We start from the raw sequence: 25,330 nt of genomic DNA, 5'->3' as shown, positions 1-25,330 counted from the left end.
AAGGACTTTCACATACTGTTTCCTACCAAACAGATAGGATCTTATCCAGTCTAGCAGGCAGGGGGAGAAGCCGAGCTCGCCAAGCTTTTTCAACAAACATCCATGCCGTACCTGATCGAAAGCCTTACGAATATCAGTATATATAACATCTACCTGAGATCTGGATTCGATTACTCTCAGGGTCTGACTTACAAATTCCATCAAGTTTGTCGACGTAGAGCGTCCTCTCAGAAAACCGTGTTGTCTCCGAGACAGCTTTCCACACAGCTTAAGGATCAACCGATCGCAGACCAATGACTCAAAAACTTTCCCGATAGTTGGCAAAATTGCAATTCCTCTGTAGTTTTCTACGTCGCTCCTGGAGCCACTCTTGTGAATCGGAGTCAAGTACGATACCTTCCACCGGTTCGGAAATGAGCGTGTCCTCAATGACAAATTAAAAACACCGTGGAGAGGAGCGAGAAGCGATTCAGCACATTTCCTAACCAAAAGTGGCGACACATCATCCGGCCCATTGCCTTGAGTAACGTCAATGCTTTTGAGAGCTTTCAGAACTTCAGCTTCTTCGCTTTTCTTCGCTTGGGTCCTCAAAATGGCAATCGTCTTTTAAATTTTAGATTGAATATTCTCCAATGCAAAATGTCATTTTGGAATCAATATTTAAACAATGATTGCAATAACATTTCAGTATGTGTAAGGCCTTTGTAAGTACGTCGTTCAACCAACAAAATCGTTCTTTGATACAGAAATTTCATGATGTTTGGCATTAATGAATTGAATAGTTTCATTCAAAGCAATTGTCACGATTGATTCAGTAGAAAAAAAGGGGGACACAAATGTGTACACACTATCGATTACCATGTAATTGACAGGTAATAGTGAGTAAAAACTCTGTAAGACACGAAACATGACTCACAGATGCTTTGAGTACTCATATTGAAGCGCTTCAAACAGCAATCACACTTTATTCGAGCATTTCCGTGTCGTGTCTGTTAGTATACAAAAGGTGACATATAGAATGAGAAGTCGAACGTTTCGATGATAATGTCACTGTGCTAATACACGGAAAGTGAAGGTAGAACGTTTTATGTTTTAAACATAGCACTTAAAATTAATACATTATAGCTTTTATGTCATTTTCCCATAAAAAAATTGCCAATTACAATATTTTGTAGCATAGAAAATTCGAACGTATATGAATGTGAGAAAACGTATGTGATTTGCACAGCATATGATTTTATGTTCAAGTGTAGTATAAGGATACGTATGATGAAGAATATAACGAATAAAAAACGCTGCAATAAAACTTCAATTTATGTTTATTCGTTCATTGTCACTTACTCGGCTGTGTGTATATGGGATGTAGATATATATATAATATATATTCTTTTTAATGGAAAACCTTTTCAAAGAGCTTTATTTTATGGACCATTCGGTTGAAATAGCTTAAACTTTGGCGATATCATAAATTTTCAAGTGCATCATCGTAAAGTTTTGAAATGGAAATGGATTTTTTTATATACGATTCGGTGATGTCCTTGGTTCAATATACGATGCTGACGATAAAAACACACTAAACATTTATAGTTTTCAGCATAGAAAAAACGAACTACAAAATTTCAACTAGTTATATCTGTATGGATGAATCAGTGAATTAAATTTTATTTTGCATCAGAACCCAATCGGAAAATTTCTTTGTGTACGGTGTGCGTTTGATTCACCATTTTAATGAGAATCGTCTTGGGTGATTCTTTTTTTTGGATTGTTGTTGGCAACGGTAGAAATTGTTGTGAAGGATTGGAATTGGAGCAATTTCGATGATAGTGCCCTTTCCATTCCCATCTCTTATACTGCTGAATTTCTTGCGCTGTTGTCTTAAACTTTCGAAAGCATACGACATAGAATACGGCATCGCATACGACTGACCAATTCACGTACACCAGGACACCTTCTATACTTCTCGATGGGAGAACAAGACGGCAATTCTGAAACTCCAACATCAAATAGGCAATAAATACGTACTTTTGACTGAAATGGTTAGTAAATCATTAACAATTCGATGAATGACCGATTGTGCCTGCTTGTACATACTTGTAGAATGAAGTGCGTTGTATAAATTGCGATTGCCTCGTCCAATATCCTCTCCAGCAAACAAACTACTTTTATTAAGGTGGTGAAATCAAGTAGACTTTGGAATTTACATATACATTACAGCGTAGTCAGTAGTCAGTCAAAATGTAGAATAGTGTTTGTAGAATACAAAGAAATAGGGTGGGAATTTGACACAGAGAGCTGAGAGTTTGTTTGCTAGAGAGAGTATTGCCTCGTCCAAGTGACGCAGTCTGTGGCCGATATAACTTGGATATGTTCTTGAGTGTCATGTTTTGGCACTGTTTCGATGAAATTTTAATTTACCGCTCTTCATTGGTTTGGTTGTCTCAAAAACACTGGTCAGAAACAATTTTAATGTCCAGGGCCTTGTCCTACTAGTTGATTGTACGCTTTGCTGTTGTAACGTTGGCCGAATAATTTTTTATTGTTTCTGTTGTTTTGACTTGAGTGCTTCCAATTCCAACGAATACGAACGTGAGTCCTTATTGCACAATTATTGTTCAATTGCACTGAAACCGCCACACCGTTGGTCATTATTGCAAATGCGAATTTTTTAATCGTTTCGTTCCAATCGGAGCATAATCCGCTTATCGAAAAATTTGTGCCAGAATTCAGTTGTATAGTTATGTTCGCCTTCCTTGGCCGTTTTCGTATTTTTTTTTGCAATATCCCGTGGTCACAACTTAAGAATAGGAACAATGTCCCTGCCAATTTGTATGTTTTTCTTGAGATTCTTACAGTAACAGAAACAGTAACAGAAAATGTTCAAAGTTGTTGCGCGATCTTCAGTTGAATATTTGTGAGAGAGGGTGACGCCTCGCCTATTTTCCTTATCAGGTGTATTTTATGTGCTTTACGTTAACCAAATAGTTTATTTTGAACTATAAAATGTTGAAATGAAGAAACTGGTTCAATGTACCACGTCGTGCCACTTCCAGCTTATTTTTGAAGAACGTTCTATTATGCATTGTATCTAGAAAACACAATTTTCTATTTTTCAAATTAATCAACGACTGGTGTCAAAAAACAATATATTAGAAACAACAACAACAACAACAAAATTAATAAACAAATCGTTGGATGCTACATCTCCTATTCATCGTATAAAAACGGGCAATGGATGGAGTTTTCAAACTTTGGATAAAATATCTCGTAACTGAATTGTGCAACTTTAATACAAGTATAGACATACGTTTGAGGTAAACTTATTTTCATTTTTGTTTGCTTACTTGGGGCTTTTTTTGCGGTTTAATAACGCTACATGAAACACTGTAAGATTTTATGGTTCGCTGTAAAACATTGTTTTTTACATACAAAATGATGTGGTTTATCACATAAAAAAACATAAATAGCTTAACCTAATTGCCAACGGGATATATTATCTTATGCTATATCGTACCTATATCTTGCAAAAATAGACGCTCCAGATCACTTTAGATTTGTTTTAATAAAAAACAAAACAAAACTAAGCCGATTTTGTTTATGGTTTGTACATTGATTGGATTAAGTAATTTTCCGGACAGTAATGGTTTCATTAGAACCATTGAAACTTGCTTTGTACGTTATAGCATCAGGATAAAATAGTTAGGTTTTCACCCAGGTGGTTCGAAGTTGTAGTTGTCATTTTTCTATTGTAAACAATAAATTTGAATTTGACATTGAAAACAGGAAAACTGTAGCAAGAGGAGTCTGTTCGTCCATGTTTGCAATGCGAAAATCTGAAGATGGGTACAAATACTTCAAGAGTTTTTTCTGAGAATTCGTAATAAATTGATAATGTAAGTCGTCAGATCTACAAGAATTACCCTGGATGATTGTTGTTCAAAATAATTGATTTCAATAGAAAAGATGCTTTTACGGATGGCTTTGAAATGTAAAGTAATGCTTAGTTTCCTCTTACCAAAGAAAGTACTCCGTGTGAGAGACAAAATTGAATTTTTTCAATTTTTCTTTGTTTATTCGACAGTTTGCTCTCTCACGGCTCTCTCACGGAGTACTTTTTTTAAGTGGAATGGGCACTTAAGTCTTAAAACGACAAATCTGAAGGTGGTGTACAACAATACAAACTCACGCTTTCATTGACAGGTTTTCTGCACGAATTGAATTTATTTTCCTGGTCTGGTAAAAACTCGAAACGACGGATCTAATGATTTAATTTGTCATGCTGCACAGAAACACGGAGTCAAGTGATACAATCACTATTGTGTAGACATAGGTTTCAATAAATTACCTCACGTTGTGTTCGTAATTAATTAGCCCATTAAATACACGTTCACCTACCAAATAGTTTGAATCTATTTTACAAACTATTTACCGAATGATGAATGTTTTGCCATAAAAATAATATTTCTGTCCCATCCAACTTTGCTCAAACGTCGGAATAATTATAAATAGGAGAGAAAGATAAATGAAACTTTGAGTTGTATACTATTTTACATCGCTGTCGATTTGCATAGATGTATTTTGCGTGTGTACCATATATTGTTTGCCATTTCCATATACATAACGTCAAATCAAATTTATGTACAGACGATGAAGTTATGATTGAAAATATACTTAGTATACTGAAAAGGTCATATAAAGTTCGTAAAGCCCCATGCAATGTAGCATAAATGTTTTATTAAAATCATTCTCATGTTTCTAACTTACCATGGCATTTCGTTCATCCATCAAATAAAATTCTGCACTCGCACTGCCAGTGTAGAAGAAAGGGGTTATCGCGAACTATAATATGTATGTCAAAAGGATGAACGATTTTCACTTATTAGATTATGATATCTATTACGATATGGTGTTATTCACTAGGTGTTATACACCTGACCCTGATTTCAAATGTGAGGTATACCACTGTTTCAGATAATAAAGTGTATCCACAACGAGCGCGAATGTTTCGTAGAGTTATGTCCATAAGTATATTATGTTCGTCTTTCCTATAATCGGAAATACTATACGCTTCATGTGGTGCAGGAGTTACTTTCTGACAAAATTTTATTTTATAACATGAAGTGTGCACGTGTGGTCAAATGAAATGAATAACCTCTTTTTTCATCGCAATTGTAAATAGAACGAGGATGCTCGAGCTCGGATCATGTGTAGATTTCAATTTTTTATGCAGGTCCTTGAGAAGTAGTTTGAATTACACTTCGGTTTGTACATTGTAGCTCCCGATCGTTAAAATTGCGTATTGGATCTACGCGGTCTTATTTGTCTCTTTATTATTCATGAAATGATTTTTGTTTTTTTGTTGTTGTACATTTTCTATTTTTTTTTTCGACTAATTAAGGGAAGTACTGACAGTACTGTGCTGTATTATTCGGTAATAAATGAAACAATGTTCAAAACCGATTGCATTCTGAAAAATCGAAATCCACGGCGCTTTTGTCAATAAATTCAGTCATTAATTGTTACATCAACTCAAACAAGTTTATCAAAAAAAAATTCAGATTTTTAAATGTATTCCGCCTAATTTCCTATAAAAATTCTTATTCAAATAACGTTCCTCTGAGACCACAGCTATACTTCCTTTCCAACAGAAGAAATCGGTCAGATATTCTTATCAAATCAATTTCATAGAAATAAGTTTCAATAAATCAATTAATTGTCCTTGTCACCCCCATCAAAATGTAACAAGAAATATTTTCAACTTCAATCAGGAAAAAACATTTTTGAAAACAAAAGAAAAATTATAGGATGAGAATATGACAATCTGTTGCGGAGGGTAGGTCGGAGCAGATAGGTTATTCAGGCTGAGAATTGAACAATTTGGATTAATTAAAACTTTTCAGAAATTGTAGACACAAATTTTTCGTGAATAAATAATGATTTTATTAATGGGCGATTATTATGTTTTTGTATTTAGATTTTCAATATTTTATGGTGTAATCACATGCTTTGAAATCAAATTGAAAAGAAATTTCCTTTTAAATTCGATGATAAGGAAAGTTAATATTAGGATCGATATAACGTTACACGAATTGCGGGATAATAAAAAAAATCATTACGAGAATACTAGAAAGGTTCGTAAGTTCCACCAGTTTCAATCGAAATGATTTTATTCATTCGATACTACGGGTTGCCACAGCAAGCATTACCACATAACTACAATATTACATTATGTACGTCGTACATCTTAGACATACCTATAGCATGTGGTATGGATAGCATGACTGGACTGAAATTGTCGTATCATACAACTTCACAACTGTAATATGAGATATGACTGGAAACGTGGTATTTTATTTCGACTTTTGGCAGTTGGTTTCCTAATCATGTAGGTAATTTTCGTGTCGTTCGTATCTCTTATTGGAGTTTAATTTTTGTAATTTTTTTTAGGTCGAAATAACTGATAAAATCGTTCCAGCGAACTTAGAATCCTATCCACCTATTGTAATTATAGTATTCTGTTAATCTGTTATTGACAACGACATCAACAAAAAATAAGATTATCTGTAGCTAGGGTTCTCTTATAAACCATAAAGTATAGTCAATCTAAAGAGGTAGTAGATTTTTCGTCAAACATTAGGCGATGCTTCAAACGGAAGCAGTAGTAGATTTAATGATGATATCGCGACACGCTTGCCATTTGCAAAAGTTTTAGGGATCCCTACGATTTATTATTTTAATCGAACACATTCTTAACCCATTTCTATTTCGTTTATTAAACATTTTTTTTGTAACTTTGGGATAGACTTATTGTAAACTGTCTACGCAAAATTATTAATCACAATCAAAAATGATTACCGCTATAAAGTCAGTGTGGTGATCATAATTTTCATTACTTTATATACTAATTTATATGAGGCCAATGAACAATGTCTGGGTGGAGTAAATCATTTTCAACTTTCTTCTGTGTTTGACTTTGGAACGTCATAGAGAAGGGCGAATTAGTAACGAGACTTATATTATATATTTATAGACAAGCTTTAGACGGCAGAGTATCATACTTGCTCCTCAAGTGGATGTAAAAAACGTAAACCATTTCACAGACGGTCTGATATACTGATACATTCTTTTAGTTGAGGTGGAACTGTATGTACTTGAGTGAAAAAACATTAAGTTTGCGGCGCTCAGGAATGACTGTACACAGTCCTTTGCAAATATAGAGAATGTAATTGTAAATAGTCAGATATCTGAAAGGAATATTCGTATCAATAAATGAGTGAATTGGTACATTGGGGTTCAATTCATCTTACTTTCAACACCACTCATAGATATTTTCCGAAGTTTCATTTTCGGAATGTATTTTTGCAATGAAAACATTTTTCTTTTGTTTCCTTTAACGATTTTAATTTTAAAGATGTCTACAAAGTCTAAAAAAATTTGTTTTTAAATTTCAATTTTGTATTTTTCATATTTACTTTTGAGAATCTTTACAATTTTCAATAATACTCAACATTAATAAGTATCCATTCGCAATGAATATTGAATGCAGTGTGTCTCAAAAGATTTCTAATTAAGAACGTCGTTGCAAATATATTTCCACAAATTACGTCAAACGAAGTTCTGTTTTATTCTTCATTTCCTCTACGATTTATTTTTTATTTCAAAAGCTTTCGCCGCGAACTACATTTTATGTTGATATTTATTTAGCTTTCATATCCAGATCAAACTCGAAATGTATATGGAATATCAGGAACTATATGAAATATAAATTTCAAACCGGATGTAATGAAAATTTAATAAAATATTCTCCAATCAAACATTACTTAATCAGGTTAAAATTTTACAGCTACCCTGCTGTGTATGAATATAAACATGTATATCACGCGACCTGCGTCGGGAAAATACAAAATTTGTGAATATTTGATTATCGTTTTACATAATTTTTCATTTTCTCTTTATTAATTTGACTCTGGAGAGCAATTTGGCACCTGCTGGTGTATAGACATACAAAATTTTAATGCCTGACTAAGATGACTAATTAATTACTTTCGGTCTTTTTTATCATTTTTTTTTGTTTTGTTTTGTGTTGTTCGAACAATTAAATTATTTGCCGTTGGGTGTAAGTGGCTAAGAAGGTACTCGTTTTCTTTTTCCAAGCATATTGTCATTGTCCTTTGTATCAACAGCACTCCATTCATTCCATATACATCACTGTTCTTATAACGAAACGATCTAATCGGGACATATATAATTGCAAAAACAACTTTAATTGATCTCTAAGATAACCCCTAATCAAAATGTAAAATCATTAATAAATTTTGTTTATTTCCCATTTCAGAAATCTCAAACCACAAATAGAGTAAATACGAAAACCGCACTACAATTTGTTCCAGCGAAAATTGATGGAATTTTAAATTGAAAATTGGAATTCTTCACCATACCGATACGTATAGATGTACATATAAATGCAAAAGCAAGTTGTGTAAGCCAATTAATCAAACTTTGATGATAAATACAGAAAGGGAGTATTTAAAACGCCATTGAAATTGAATACACGCTGGGAGCGTATCATCACCGGAATCAATTAAAAATTGATTATTTTCGGTCAGGTGATTTGAAAGAGTGCTTTCATTTCCATTCTTTTTTCCTTTAAATATTGAAATACACGCAACTAAACCGTCACCGATCTACCGGTTCAAATCAACATACCAGTTCAAATCAAAGAGCCGTCATCATCAGATTATGAAGAAACGTCTGAAAACAAGTACAACGAAACGCGCAGCGATGAAAATGAAACGGCTTCGGCCTGTGGTCGAACCAAGAAGCATTTAATAGATGTTAGTGATAAGATTAGCAGCTTTACAATGGAATGTACGAATCGGTTGAATCGTTGTAGTACATGGTTTTGTTCACGCAACAATGATACGAACGTAGATCGAACTAGAAGTCCGTCGGTGGATGTATTTCAAGGTCCCGGTCCGAGTCCAGGCAGTGCGGGCTCATGTGGTGATGACAGTGTACCACCAGCGAAAAACTGTTATCGATTGGTAATGTTAGGGTAAGTGTTGACAATGTGTTTTGTTTACTTTCCAACGCATATGTAGCTCAAGCAATACGGAAACATGCAGTAATGTAACGTAATACGTATAAATTTTCAAAGTTGACTCTCGTCGGCAGTAAAACTGTAGTCAATCAACACATACACTTTTCGTCTACAAAAGGAACTGAAGACTTATCGGCAACGTTGAACACATGCTCACTTCAACGAAAATTAAATATTTCAATTTATTTCTTTCCAACAGTTTGGGGAAAACTTTATTCTTCGTGCTGAAAATCTAACTTTTTTCGTACCTTTTTTTTCTTGCGAAAATGTTTATTGCAGCCGGAACATTTCTCAAAATCTCTTTTCTCTATAAATATAAATATGCGAAAAACAACTTACCCGAAATCGTTTTGCCGCAATTTAACGTGAAATTTATTTTCGTATTAAAGTACCCTCAATTTTAAATATGTTTTCCATCAACTCGACGATCTTTATTTTTAAAAAAAAAGAGAAAGAAAAATAGATTTCGCATAATGCCAAACACCAAAACCGAATCCATAATTTTAACTTTTCATGCTTATTCGAAAGTGCCATAAATTTGTTACCAATTTTCTTTTTCTTTATTTTTTGGGATCGATTTTTTTCCCTCTTCACTGATCTATTATAGATTTTATCAACGTACATACAGTTGTTTGTTTTATATTGGAATGAAAATTTCACAGTGCTTAACGGTGTGCCTCACATATATATTTTGATACACATAAGTACGGCAACATTTCCCAAATGAATAACTTTTAGACGTTAACTCTATCATCTGATTGAGTTAGTAGACGTTAATCCTGTGATAAATGTTTTGTTATGTAGAGTAAATGATAAATAAGGGGACATAATAATGTATTTTTGTAACTGAAAGTAAACACAAATCAAACGTGAAATATTATGGCAAAGTTAATGATTTTCCTGCGCTTTTCAGTCTTTTACGCATGGAACTTATGCCGATCCACGTATTATATATAAACGTAGATGGACACTTCAAAGCTGTCGCTGTAACATCTTTTGCGCATAACATGTTTTATTTTACTATGTCTTAAACTGTATAACTTGACGGCAACGCTGGCTTTTAATTTGTTCCATAAATTTTTACATGGCTTAAAAGCTTCGCATTTTATGTCGTATTTTCGTCTCTCTTGAATGCGTATGTCGCATCCTATTATAACATGTAAAATGAAAGCTTTTTTTAGTCGACATTTAATTTAGAATTTTTATGTATACTGTCGCATGTGTCTCACAGTTAATTCAAGTTTCAAGTGTTTAATCCCATCGAGGGTCTGGTTTATTTAAAAATGATAAACTTTTACCTGCTCTGTTTCTCTAATGCTATGTAAAATTGTGTGCATTAATTTACTGTTAAAAGGTGCTCCACAGAGCATGAGGATTAATTGAATGACCCGTAATATGAATTGTTAAAAATAAGTTCAATTTTGTTGCAGAAAAATAAAAAATCCGAAGAATAGAAATACATCGATGCCAACAATACAAACCATTAATAATTGTCATACTACATTCAGTACATTCACATGACATAACCAATTTGTATTTTACATTGTACCGATGAAGTGTAGCCAGTCCAACAATGTAGCTAACCGTTTAATTAAAACAAAGATCCGACTTAGATAAAATCTGTTTTATTAATGATTCGCCATTATTATCAGCCATAAAAATTTAGGTGACATAATTAATTTTGGTGACATAAATTAATTAAGTTTCTCAGTCTTTTATACTGCTATCAACGTTACATAATATAAAGCGCCCAAAACCGTTCCTCATATCACACCGCCTCAGAACGAAGTATAAATTCTTCTACCACCACTCCGTATGTATTATATCAAACATTTTACGAGAAACCACTTTTTCTGATGTCATGCTTTCGTATTGTAAATTATACCATTAATATCTTTTACCAAAGTCTGTCTTATCACGATCTATATTGGTGGCAATGGTCTATAAATAATAATTTGCATGGAAGATTGGGCAAAAGAGTGTTTAGTAATGCTTCACAGACAAAATACATACAATGAAGCGTTATTGATCCGATTCTTTTGATTAACGTTTTCATACTTTCTTAGTTTGCTGGTACACTTTATTGGAAATTGATTCCTCATCTTCTTTATTAGAAAAGAGCTTAGGGGTTGTCATGAAATTTTAATAGAATCTGAACAATGAATGATGTCAATTTATTTTTTTTAATAAAAAAAAAGATTTCCATTGGATTTATATTAGTTGAAATCACTGTCTTTGCATTATCGTTGATGTTACGTTTAATACATTGACACAATCGGATTTATTGGGTATTTGTGATTGATGAGTACGATAAGACTGTAAAATATTGCGATTTTTTTAGTAAAAAATATGATTCGATTGTGGTATGGTGCAGAAAGTTTAATTGGCGCCCTTGGTATCAAAATGTTGATCTTTTTATTGTAGACTTTATGTTAAACGTATTTTCCTCAAGCAGGTAATATTCGCACATAGTGCGAAAATTGAAAAAAGACTAATCAAATCGCAAATGCGAATAGCGAAATAAAGGTTCATGGCACTTACTGCGATTATGACGTGAAAGGTTACATTTTAATGATTTAACTTAAGAGGGTACAAGGGTTTAGCTTCGGACAAGAACCAAAATTGCGCGAAAAATAGGGCATATTTAGGAACATAATTCTCAGGACTCAAGAGATGGAATACAGCAAAAAGGGAATTAACGATTAATTTGAGCCTTACTTAACAGAAATTTGGTTTCGCATTTATAAAATTACTTGATTTTCACAATTATTTTTCACAATTAAAACACGTCTACAAGGCAAAATTTTTTTCCACTTTAGGTACATTTTTTTGGCAGTACATCGAGAATAAACACATAAGTTGCTATATCAAAACCGTTCCTTATGTCGCTGACCACGAAAATGTGTTTTCCTTTTTCTAAAATTCCTTTTTGTTTTGATTAAAATAATAAAAATCAAAAATTTTTCTACCACGGCGGCCATCTTGCTTTCACACTATTTCTATGGTGGCCGTCTTCGATGTTCCAGATTCTTTTGTTATTGAAGACACAATGAGCATTTCACTTGAATTAAAAGAGGTGGCGCCATAGTATTTGGTTTATGTCCACAGCTAAACCCTTGTACCCTCTTAATACTAGCTTCATTAATTATATGAAGAGCTTTTCAGTCTAAGTCTAAAGTTTAAAAGTGCGAATAGTGAAATAAAGACTTATCGCACTATGTGTGCGCATGTACAGCCATTTCGAAAAAAATTTGGAGCTTCCAAATAGAAGATTTTTCGCCCTTTATCCCAAATGTCCTTGTGAAGGTTACGGCACTGTCAACACAATACTTTTTGGGGCTCGAGTTAGTTTTTGCAAGATGTGCTTAAGAGGGCAGACTAGGTTACAAAGAGCCCTCTGTTGAAAGCTTCATGTAAACACTCACTTTCGTATGAAAAATATTTGGAAAATAACTCATTTTGGGAATCCATTTTTACGTGTAATTTACGTTGGGGCACTTGGCGGCTTACATAGTCTTAAAGTTTGGACCTTTATCTACAAAATTGCTGAAAAAAATGTTTTAAAAATTGCATCAAACGAAAGACATTACGGTTTTAAAACATCGCTTCACTGGACACAAAACATGAAGAATTTCATTTTATTTACACATCTAAACACACTGCCTCCAACTTTTTATTATTAGAATTGATAATGCACACACTTGTCTACCAAATTCCAGAATTAATTTGACAAAAATCACTTTTTATTAATTAGAAACAGAAAATAAAACCCGAAATTGTTCAATAACTGCCATTTTTTCAATTGTTGAGCTTTGATTTTGACAATTATAAATATGGTATGCAACACATTTTATACCACACCATGTTATACCATACCAGCTGTATATACCATTAGTTACTGTCAAAATCAAAGCTCAACAATTGAAAAAATGGCAGTTATTGAACAATTTCGGGTTTTATTTTCTGTTTCTAATTAATAAAAAGTGATTTTTGTCAAATTAATTCTGGAATTTGGTAGACAAGTGTGTGCATTATCAATTCTAATAATAAAAAGTTGGAGGCAGTGTGTTTAGATGTGTAAATAAAGTGAAATTCTTCATGTTTTGTGTCCAGTGAAGCGATGTTTTAAAACCGTAATGTCTTTCGTTTGATGCAATTTTTAAAACATTTTTTTCAGCAATTTTGTAGATAAAGGTCCAAACTTTAAGACTATGTAAGCCGCCAAGTGCCCCAACGTAAATTACACGTAAAAATGGATTCCCAAAATGAGTTATTTTCCAAATATTTTTCATACGAAAGTGAGTGTTTACATGAAGCTTTCAACAGAGGGCTCTTTGTAACCTAGTCTGCCTTCTTAAGTACCTTGACTTGATGACGTAAGAACTGAAGAAACGAACTAAGAATAACATAAATCGCAAAAATAATCATCATCATTCACTTGAATATGACACAAACAATTTTTCATATCTAAATGGGAAGTGCCACATTGTGACCCTTTTCAAGTTTTATTCATTTACCTACGATTTCAGTTCATGAGATTATCCCCAACAACAAAAGAGTTGTTTAGCTCCAGAAAAACGTTGCTACATTGTGTGTTTGTGTGTAATGTTATGCGATCAAAAAGTCATCTCGTAAAAATTTGTAAAATATGTTCAAAAGATATACCAACAATGTTGATATCATATTCGCCCAATTGAATACAAATATCATGTCTTTATTGAACCCAAAAACTTTGTCCCACTTTCTTATACTGACGAAATGTGTACGTGTGTACCATACTAATATCATTTTCAACCCTCATTATTATCCTATCGCGATCGGAATTTATTACATTCACTCACAGACAATTTACCAAACTTGAATTCTCCGTTATTTTTCCTATTATCGTATTCATTACCTACCGTCTTAATATTAAAGAAATATACGATAAATAAGCCCTTATGTGCCTGGCTGTAAATATATGGGAAGGGGTAGACGGTAGACACGAGGTTAGACGTATAAATATGCTTGTTGTTGTTATTTAAAAAAATCTAATCAAATCACACTTATTGATTCTTAAATATTTTCTTACAGTTCGGCTCGTGTTGGTAAAACATCATTGGTGTCCCGTTTCTTGGGTGGTAAATTTGAAGATTCGTACACTCCTACCATTGAAGATTTTCACCGGAAATTGTATCGCATTAGAGGCGAGGTGCATCAGTTGGATATTCTAGACACTAGTGGAAATCATCCATTTCCGGCAATGCGGAGGCTATCATTTTTAACTGGTAGGTGATGTTAAACAATTCAAAGGGAATGGATTGGTTGCGAATGAAATTGAATTGTTTGTTTCGTTTTTCTGTGGATTCGTTCTTGAAACAGGAGATACATTATGTACAGGATGTATGACATGTAAAGGGGGTAGCATTGTGGAATCCACAATGTGGATGATTTCGATTATATTATACTAGAATGTTGCAAACATTCAATCCGAATTTATTAGGTTTTCTCTCATTCCACATTGTTAATAACAATTGGGAATACATGCAAAATCCTTTTTATTGAAGATTTGAATTTTATTCCGAGCCAATGAAATGGAAACACCATTGTATTTGTGAAAGGAAATAGCATTCTGTTCGCTTCAGAAAATGAATATTCCCGATTGTAGTATGGACGTGCACTATATTTAATGTCATGGGCTACGGTTGCAATTTGGTAAAATGAAATATGCAGATGAGTTTCTAGGAAATGTGTCGACCGCAACGTTGGTTTTTAAATATAAAAATTTATTAAATCAACAGGTCGTCCTCGTTTTATGCTAATTCCACGTCCTTACCACAATAGTGTACTGTGATGCAAGTCTGGTACGAACAAAACTTATAATATAAACATGAGATTGTCGTCGGCAAGGATTTTTTGGCTAACCTGGGAGTACTCTTCCGAGTACTGAATCACAAATAGAAAACAACCTTCTAAAAATACTCACGTGTGTGACAACTCCCATAAAAATGGAAAAAGACAGATAAAAGAACGAAACGTTCATCCTTCGGAACTAATCCGTCAAATTCACCAACGACGACTATTTTATATTCAAAAAGTTTTAACAATTTTCATCAAAGAGACCATTAAAATGATGACTGATTTCGACAAAACTACTGCATTACTATAATTGCTCAAAGTTTTTATACCACTTTTAAGTGGAACAATCAGTGTGGAAGAGATAATTCACAAAGTGTTAAAGTTTTGAATAATGCTTCAACAGAAACGTCTCCCGTTTCATCTAAAGCAGTATAAAGGAACTAAATAAAAATATTGGTTCGATAAAGCACTACTTTATAGACTACACTATTCTGCCTCGTTTATTACGTCTCCCAACTGCTTTATTTTTATTGCAATGTTTACCAATTCGTCTTTACAAAAATAAAGCGAAACTGTCTCTTATTCGTCTTTTTGAATCAATACGTTTTTAAAAGTTCCGGTGTACGTGCACCACACAAAAAATGATAAAATGTATGGGAAAACTACTATTAAAAGGGTAAGTGTCATCAAAAGTTTAAATTTAAAAATGTTATTATCCCAGCAAATCAAATATTCATTTTGTCACATGACTGTTGCGGCGCTCCCTCTTTGTATGTTTATATTGAATCTCTGGTTTAAGAAAGATTTGGAGCATAATTCGTTACTTTTTATGGTGATCCTAAATCCCATGTCGATGAAAAATGCAATGGTTTCTTGGCAACAAATGGTAGTTCTTTTGCTTATCAATAACGCATATTTTTTAACTTTCCCTCGTGTTTTTTGTTGAACTACGAACCAGTCTAATCATTAATCTATACGTCTTCTCTAGATAGACCATTCGGTTCGAACGGTGCAGGTACATTGGCAAATTATTAAGCTTATTTAATAAATGTGTTTAAATCGACGTGAGGTAACGAACACATTTTTTTGTTAATATATCATAACACAAACTACTAACACGTTGAGGACATTGACGTTGAGGTTATTTAACATACCTACTATCGAGGCGCTAAAGTTGTTCAATTGAGAAATAATTGCGATAGTTCTACAATGTTAGAGTGTAGATATGGAACTTGCAATGTATTGTGGTGGGCGAAAATAATTGAATAATCAAATGTTTTCGATGAACTGACCTAATTTCGTTGGTAAGTAATCATTACAGCTTGACACATATTACAGAATATACGACAATGATTATTTTCTGAGCCTTTATTGACAATATGTTATATGTTCCAATACAAACAATAAGTTGGTTCATGGCTGTGATTATAACACAATATGGTTTTATGTAACATGTCATATATCGTGTAGAGAAACTGATTGAAAATCAGTATTTATTCTATTGTTTGAGTCAATAAAAGCCCGACAAGTAAAAATATACTTTTATTTGTTATGCTTCCAAAAACTTCATTTTCCAATATTCCAATATATTGTTGGTTGATCTATAGTAACAACAATACCAAGAGGAAAATCCTAAACATTTTTCATGCAGATCGTAGTAACAGATTCGATAATTATATTAACGATGTTCTTAGCGTCTGTAAAAGATCTATCAACAATTCAAGACATGTGTTTCCTTTCAAATGTCAGATTATAAAAGAAAGCTTTCTCATCGGCTCTCTCAAAATTAGTTCTGGTACATTTAGTTTGCTATAGAAATTCAATTCAACAATGCGCTGGTTAGAGAAACGGCTAGTCATCTGCTATCATTTGTTGTAGTTTCTTAGAATTGTAACATATAATGGAGCTACGTGGTGCACCTAATTTAAGAAATTATTTGAAAATAAATGAAATTGAAAAAATTGAAGTTGATGGCATGCGCAGTAATAAACTATTAGCATTGCCTAGTGATCTCTTATATAGGGAAATGTACGATAAAAGTATTGAGATAGAGAGAGATAGACCATTTACAACAAATGAAGTAATAGATGAAATGATTTTGTTGCAAAACACTTACAGCTTCTTAACCAATTTAATTAGTCGTTTTTCTACTGGATGCCAGATTGCAGATACAAGCCGAACTTTATGACGTACCGACGCACATTTTTGTAATTTGGTTATGAAAAGAGAAAAATCTTTATTTACTGAAATACTGAGCTACATTTCACAATTCTTTGCAGCACTAGTACGTTTTGATAAATAATCATTCAAACATTTACATCTCATTAAATTTTGCATTACTTCAGTACTGGTTACGGTGTGTTATTACATATTGTGTCGTCTCACGTAGCATAACGTACACTAAAACGACACACGAAACGTTCACTTTTCGCAACCGAATTACAGAAAAGTAAAAAATGATTCTGTCGGTTCAATTTCAATTTGTTATAGAAAGGAAATTCATATTCCGAAAATGGAAATGAAATTTGTATTGAAACTGAATATAAGCTCAACGTGTACATTTTGATGGGTGGTTGACGCTATGTATAATATAACATAATCCTTTGTTTAGTTAAATGGCACTATTTAATGCGCATATCTTTCAGATGTATTTATTTAAATGTGCGGAAATAATGCGATAGGTAGTAGCAGTAGTAGTAAAATTTGAATAATCAACAAGCCCGAATATGTATATCACTATACTCCTTAATTAAATAATGAATTAGGCTTATGAATGTGTGGGATGGTTAAGCATATTATATTGAAAGCTAGCATAGAGATTGCGGGTTGTCCTTTGGTAGATAATGAGATATTTGGTTCTTCAAAAAGAAGCCAGTTGTTGTTGTTATGGTAAAAGGTAATACTATATGAGTTCATAAATAATGTGATAAAGTGATTTGCGGATTATGATTGATATACATACAATGAAATCTACTGGAATTTGATATAGTGCTGCCTTTATGAGTATTCAATTAAATTGAATGTTAATATGAGTTATGGGTTGATTTGTTTATATTAATGTTAAAATATCTTGGCAGTACGTGTTATCTCATTTAATAACTGAATAAATGGATGATATAATGTGTTAGCTGTCATCGACAGTGGAATAGAATAGAATAGAATTTAAAATGTTTTGCTATTGATTCGATCTGAACCTTATCTAAAGACAAGAATTTAAAAATTTAAATTTAAATCAATTATTGGTAATTTTGTTTAGAAACGCATCGCGATATCATGATTAAATCTGTAGAATGTATAATTGTAGGATCTGCATCAACTCCTTCAATCTAACAATTTTCAAGAAATTTGTAAGAAATCAGAACTTGATTATCATTTTGCTCGTCGATGTCGATAACAGTAACAAATGCAAAGGTTAGTACTACGTCCTTGCAAATTATGAAAAAATATACTTTAAAATGTCACAGAACTTAGGAAATTAACTTTTGACAGATCTTACCTGTTTCCCAAAGTGTTCTACCAACGCACTTCAAGCAAAAGTGGTCCTCTAAATAGGATACTGAAACTTGACAGTGCTCCATACAAAATTTTACACTGTAAAAAGTGTGTGGATAAAATTTCATACAAAAAGTACTCTATTTGGCAGCTGTCATTAATAGCACTTTTGCTTGAAGTGCGTTGGTTCTACAAAATCTGAATCTGAATGTAAAGTCACCTCTTGTTTTTTGTAACTTGTGTATCCGAAACTAAATACGTTTCCATTTTAATGTATCGCCTTTGATTGCTTTGATTGCTTAAGCCCACTAATAAATAGATAGTTCCCCAAAAGAGATTATATTTTCGGGTTAGTTACACTGTGGATTTGTTCCATCGGAAGATCAACCTAATTTACCATTTTAACAATTTCTTTTAAGGCCACCATTAGTCTGCCAGTCACAATCGTATAATACTTCGCAAACCACTTCTAATCAATTTACTCGTATGTTTAAATGAATAAGAAAATCTCGTAAGATTTATAAATCGTTTGCCTTGACTTATTGCAATGCTGTTAATAAATCCTAAACACATTCGGAAAAATGTTTCCATGCATGGAAACATTTGTATCTTCTACCTACAACAGTGGCACTACATTTTACTCAATGTCCTTTTTCCTACATTTATTATTTATCGCTCTTTACAGCTGCTGCGGCAAGATTATCATTAATACGAAAAGGAATATACCGTTGTAGTCTTACGGGAATGTGTAAGAGTAGCGTGTATGTAGCCATGAGGTTTATTTTTCAATTCCCAAGTCGCTACTTAAGCATGTACAGTAAGTTAATGGTGTATCATTATACCAGTTAAATATACAAAGTGAAATCTTTATATGTGTGAGTAAGTTCTAGGTTCTAATACGTTGAAGGTGATACGTTTATACGACAACATCAACGCAAAATATGTTGATAATTCAAACTGGGATGGAAGATTCCTCATTACGGGTTGTCATTCATTTGCAAGTTTCCGTTTTAATTTAACAGGAAATTAGAAAATTCACATCACTCCGTTTTGATGGAACAGGATATTTCTTCAATTTACCAAACAATTTTTAATGTGAAAATCAAATTGGAAATTTGTAGGGAATTCACATGCAAAAGGCTGTCAATATAAAATCACCGACAAAATCTATGAATTTTCACCGCAAAACCCTCCAAATTTCCTATAAACTCAAGCCATCCGAAAATAAACTCATTTGTCATATCAAATTCACATAGTCAAACAAACATCCACCCACAAAACAAAAACAAAAAAATGATGAACAATCAAGTATAGTGATGATAAATTAATGCAAAAATAATTCACCATAACTCTGAAAAATTCATGAACATCCTTTGCTCCTGAATAATTCATTCAATTTTTCATTTTTATGTCATTCAACATTATTACCATATTGCGGGTTCCAATTGGCATCAGGTGCCCTTATCACAATGGTGATATAGAGTAGATTTATACAATTTGGGTACAAATAAATGGAATTTTGAAGATGTTATTGGACGTGTATGTGCAGCACATTGTGCTGCGGCTCGTTTTCGTTTGGTATGGTTATTATATCTATTGACTGTATGTTCGCCATATTTTTATCAATACCTACAACAGCAGAACGTACAGACATCTTCAAATTGATTGTATTGCCATAAACAGTCAAGTAAGCTCATTTTTCCTTAGTTCTATTTCTTTCAAGTCGAATAAACGGAGCAAAAAATTGTAACTAACGAAATATAACGGTCCTAACCAGGGCTTCCTTTGTGTATCATAATTCTGAAAATTCCGAATAATTCTGAATAAGTCCCGAAAATTTCCTAAATGGGTTTTCAGATTGTTTTCACAATTATTTGAAATTTTCAAAATTATGATCCCCAAAAAAAATAATTCTCGGTCCTAATTCATCCAATGTAAAAATCGAGAGATCTCCGACTTCTAGGGGTTATTAATTTAGGATTAATATGGGATTATTTTGAAGTTGGTGACCCATCGGTAAAAACACTTCGACATTTTTACGGATTCCAATGATTATTTGCTCCATTATTTGAAAACTAAGGCTGCAACTATGATACACTATTAGGCACAAATCGGGAGGAACCGACTGGCCGAAATGGTGGCAAATCAATTACTATTTCCTTTTAATTGCTTTCAATTCCTTTTATTACTTCAATTACCGGATTAACACCTATACTTGCCTATACTTGCCAATTAATTTCTACAATTCCACGAATTTTCGAAATAATTCCACGATATTTTCCGTTATTATTCAATTCCATTGCGACATATTTTTTTGCAGGAAATAGTTGGTGACTCACTTTAAATATTGTCAAATAGAGACTAAAGTCAGAGTTAAGGGAGCGTTTTGGAACAGCTATGTTGCAGCTTCCCGGATACTCCGGTACATAATTGTAATTGATGAAAATACTCGAAATTGATGGAGTTTAAGGAATTGACTGGGAATAAGTAAAATTGATGGAATTAAAGGAATTGACGAAGATACTAAATACATATAAGTATCATCATCGGAAAAAAGTACCATGAATTTCCGATATCATACTTATCCTTATTTACTTTCAATTCCTTACAATTTAACGTATTATTTCCAGCCAATTCCTTATAATTCCATCAATTTCTCGTATTTCCATCAATTACAATTATTTACTGGATACTCCGGCAGTTCCTTTAAGGGTGTGTCGTCAATTACCCGAGTCGGTTACCCCTCGGCACATATTTACTGACTGGCGGACATAATACATTGGATATTTTTCTAATTATGAAACACACCTTTGTTGTTGGTCCCAATAACTCTTTCACTTTTGCCGCTTTAAATAAAAATGAAATAAGTGATGGGATCGGAGCGGTTGCTGAAGCAGCTTCACTTTCGAAGGAAGATAAACATCTTTTGCATTTCTGTCTATCTTTAATGTTCAACTATTCTGTACGCGGACACGGATAACATTATCTTTAAAACTATTTTTTTAAATGTTTTGTTTAAATCGACTTCGGTGGAATCCAGAAGTGAGTGGGACCAGCCAAGATAATATTTCTTTGGAATCGATCCAGATTTGACACAATGCCAAGGGGAACGTGGAAAGAATGATAGTGGTTAATTACAACCAGACCCACCCTCAGTGAACATTCCAAAGTTCTGAATTGTTGCCTAGTGATTATTATATTCCATGTGAAAATGAGCCATCAGTGTAGCTAATTATATTATCGAATGTGATTTAACACTGAACTGCACCCCATTACCGTGCCGTTTAGTAATATAATGTGACTTCACACTTCCATTTAACAGCTATTAGCGTTTCAAACAAATGATATCTTACCGTATATTGTCAACAAAAAATTTACTGTCTAAGCTTCACCTACCGTAACCATTACCATATTCCTCCCTGTTTCCTGTACCACGCACGTGCTTTAAAATGCGAAGTTTTCCTTCTCATTTATTTCTCCGTGTAAAATGCTGATGTGAAGGATGTTACCCATAACATCAGGCACAGAGATAGATATTTTTCACCTTATTATTTGTTTTTTCTTGTGTGTTATTCGTCTTGTGTGCTTCTTCTTTGAATAATCTATCCAAAACTTTTTTTAAGCTCGTCCTAAATTGATTTTCCTTTTTTTTTCTCGGCCAAGAATTTATTAGATTAATTTCGAGCTCCTCATGCATTCACATCGGCAACTCGATGAATAAATGAACCCTTTAGGTTGAACCAATTTCTTTCTACCTAAATATTTGGTTCATTTAACAACCGCATGAACAAAATGCTTTCGTGTGTACCTTTTATATACCGAAACAAAGTGAAGTCAAGCGTTTACAATAACATCGACACGAGGTGTGTGGTGCTACTTAGTGGTAGTTTATTGAATATATTGGATTAGAAGTCAAAACATGGTTAAATTAGTTTGCTTTTCACCCTCAGCGAGGATGTATGTTGTAGCAATAATAACATTGCCTTCCGTCAATTGTTGTTCTTGTTTCTTTGCTCAGGTTGTGTGTAATTCGATGGCCTTTGAGAGTAACATTTTCAAACAAAAATGTTTTGCGAAAATCAACTTGTAACATCGATAAATAGCAAATTTTTGTGGAAACGAGGTTTTGCTAGCATGCAACACGCTTCGTTTATCACAATGGACGTTAAAATGCTCAGATTCACAAATCACAGTCACGTTCATCTGTTGGCTGATACATTTGAAGTTTTTCTTTTATGTTAGTTATGCTACTTAACTTTACTATACTATACCTGTGGTTGTTAGGTAGCACTTGAAATGATTTTTTTCTGGAAATATTGTGTAAGAAGGACGTCAAAATCTTGCATCTCTTTTTCACTAAATTTTTATGCGCTGAGGGTAGAGGTGTACTTTCAAATAATTTAACTTTTAACCTATTGTTTTCTTCATTTTAGGCGATCTTTTCGTGCTATGCTTTAGTATGGACTCCAGAGAATCATTTGAAGAAGTAATACGGTTAAGGGAACAAATATTAGAAACAAAATTAAGTGCCATATCTGGTTCATCTGGACGCTCAAAGAAAAATTTGCCCAAAGTGCCAATGGTAATTGCGGGAAACAAATGTGATAAAGAAATGAAGTAAGCGTCATCGATCAATATCCGTTTCACTATTTTAATGCATGCTCATAACAACTTTTAGAACGGTACAACGCGAGGAAGCTATTTCATACTGTGCCACCCAGGACTCGGCATGTGTGTTCGTTGATTGTTCTGCCAAAAAATTGCAACGGGTCGACGATTTATTCTACGAATTGTTCAATGCTGCAAATCTTCCACCCGAAATGGCGCCGAATCATCACAAACGAGTTAGCACAGCATTCGGTTCACCATGTACACTACCGCCCCATGTTCCATCGGATAAATCGAAGAAATACACGCTATCCATCAAGCGGCGTCTGAGTGATGCTTGCGGCGTTGTTGCACCGAATGTTCGGCGACCGAGTATTCGCACCGACCTAATGATAATGCGCACGAAAACATGTTCGTTGGGTGACGGTGAAGGGGCCGCATCTGGTGGCTTCGGTAGAATATCGAGAAATTCAAGCGGTTGCGTAATACAATAAAAAAATTAGTTTTGTATTTGGTGTTTTTTGCATCCAGCATAAAAGTTGACAAAGAAGGAAAACTAACAAAACAAAAAAGAGAAAAATTTTTAATCATAAGGTTTTTTGTGTGTGCGTTTTACTATACAGTAGGTCATAAGAAAATTGTTAAGTTTAAATTTGAATTGAAAACTTATTGGAAATTATAGATCGATTTCAGATTGTTAAACAAAATGTTTTTGATATTCTAATTAAATTTTAAGACACCAACCATGACTATAATTTTGAGTATAAAACATAGGTTTTTTATAAAGAAGAAAGATAAAAAATAAAATTGTAAAAATAAAATTTAAATTTGATCGCGAATAGTGAAAATAAATGACCAGATTGTCCGGACATCCGACACAATAGTTTATTTTCAAGATAACTTAACAAAGAAATATGTGTACAAATAGACACAAAGCAATATCTACACACAAATGTGTTTGTCCTTTTATTTATTGACCATGCATGTCTCGTAGTCTCGTAACAACCAGCACTGGTTCAGCACTATCCCGTTCTACTTATAAATACACGATGTCGCAGTTACCAAAGTGATTGAACTTCTTTTTTTTTTAGAAAAAATTGTTGTTCTATCTCGATAAGGTAGGCATTTCAATGTTGTTCTCTCAGAAAAGTAACACTTCCTTAAAACCGAACTTAGGGACTGCACTTAAAAAAAGATATTTCCACTCTAGAATTTGCACGGAAAGTAACACTGAAATTTATTGGATTAATTCAAAATGATGGCACAAAAAAATGGATTTTCCTAATTTTTCAAGCTAAATTATGGAATTTGCACATCGATCTCCGTTTGTCGCGCTGAAAGTCGAGTATCACAAAACCGAAATAAAAACCGAGCTCACAAAAATACTGTTGGCGGTTTTCCTCGAAACTCGAAAAATCAAATAAAATTTCTAAGATCCAGAGTGAAAACAATTCCATTCTGTTTGTTGAATCACCAACCTTTGTCGTTTATTTTTTGGCCAAGACATTGCCTAAATCGATTTTACACCCGATTTCACATTATATTGTAAATACAGCAAAGTATAGTAACATGACCTAAAGGGACCGAAACCAAGATAAGTTTTTACTTTTTCACTCGTTTTGTTCGTTTCATTCGTTCTGAAAAAAACCTTAAATAAACCCATAACGTCGAGGTTTTACGAACATGAAACTATTGTGAACCGTATCGTTCCTTAAATACTTCTAAGAAATATGAACGAATTTTGCAACATTTCTCAAACTCTTAAAAATTCTTCAGAATATTATTGTTTCTAGTCTGCGCTAGTATATCACCTAGTCTATCATAACAAATCTTTTACCTCATTTGTTAGGACATGTATCGGTAGTGGAAGAAATGAATCGGTTGGTAAAGAATGAATTCTCAACACCACACTCGTTTGTTACAGTAAAATAACCTTCAAGATTGACTAACTAAACTTAGAGACTTATAAATTCCAGGTGTGTACTTCCCTCTAATCTGCAAATATTAGCTTCGAGTCAATATTTCAACTCAATTGCGCTTTTGTTTTCATTTGTTTTCACTACTAAATTGAGTTGCAACTTACGAGTGTGAAACATTAAAATATTTGGTGGACAAAAACCACAAGCGGCAAATTGGTACGGCTCTGAATTGGTAGTTGAGTTGAGAAATTTCTTACCGGTGAAGACATTGTTGGGATACGCTGGATTCTACACCTACTAATTTCGCTAATAGTATATATTCAATATTTCCAATTTGAAATTTCAAAAAAATGTAATGTTGAACAGCCCTCGACTT

General features: G+C 33.3%; 1 protein-coding gene across 1 annotated transcript in view; it reads left to right on the top strand.

Annotated features, from left to right (window-relative positions):
• LOC119084542 (GTP-binding protein Rhes-like) overlaps positions 1 to 24,590 on the top strand; it is a 47,902-nt gene extending 23,312 nt beyond the window's left edge. The window contains exons 2-5 of the mRNA XM_037194556.1: positions 8,333 to 9,052; positions 14,171 to 14,364; positions 22,861 to 23,044; positions 23,106 to 24,590. Coding sequence (XP_037050451.1) covers positions 8,859 to 9,052; positions 14,171 to 14,364; positions 22,861 to 23,044; positions 23,106 to 23,529 — 996 coding nt within the window. The 5' untranslated portion in view covers positions 8,333 to 8,858 and the 3' untranslated portion in view covers positions 23,530 to 24,590. The remainder of the gene's footprint in view (positions 1 to 8,332; positions 9,053 to 14,170; positions 14,365 to 22,860; positions 23,045 to 23,105) is intronic.
• The last annotated feature ends 740 nt before the right edge of the window (positions 24,591 to 25,330 follow it).

Source organism: Bradysia coprophila, unplaced genomic scaffold (assembly GCF_014529535.1).
Source record: "Bradysia coprophila strain Holo2 unplaced genomic scaffold, BU_Bcop_v1 contig_762, whole genome shotgun sequence".
NCBI lineage: Eukaryota > Metazoa > Arthropoda > Insecta > Diptera > Sciaridae > Bradysia > Bradysia coprophila.
The sequence above is the reverse complement of the archived record's forward strand: the minus strand, read 5'-3'. Positions and strand labels throughout refer to the sequence as shown.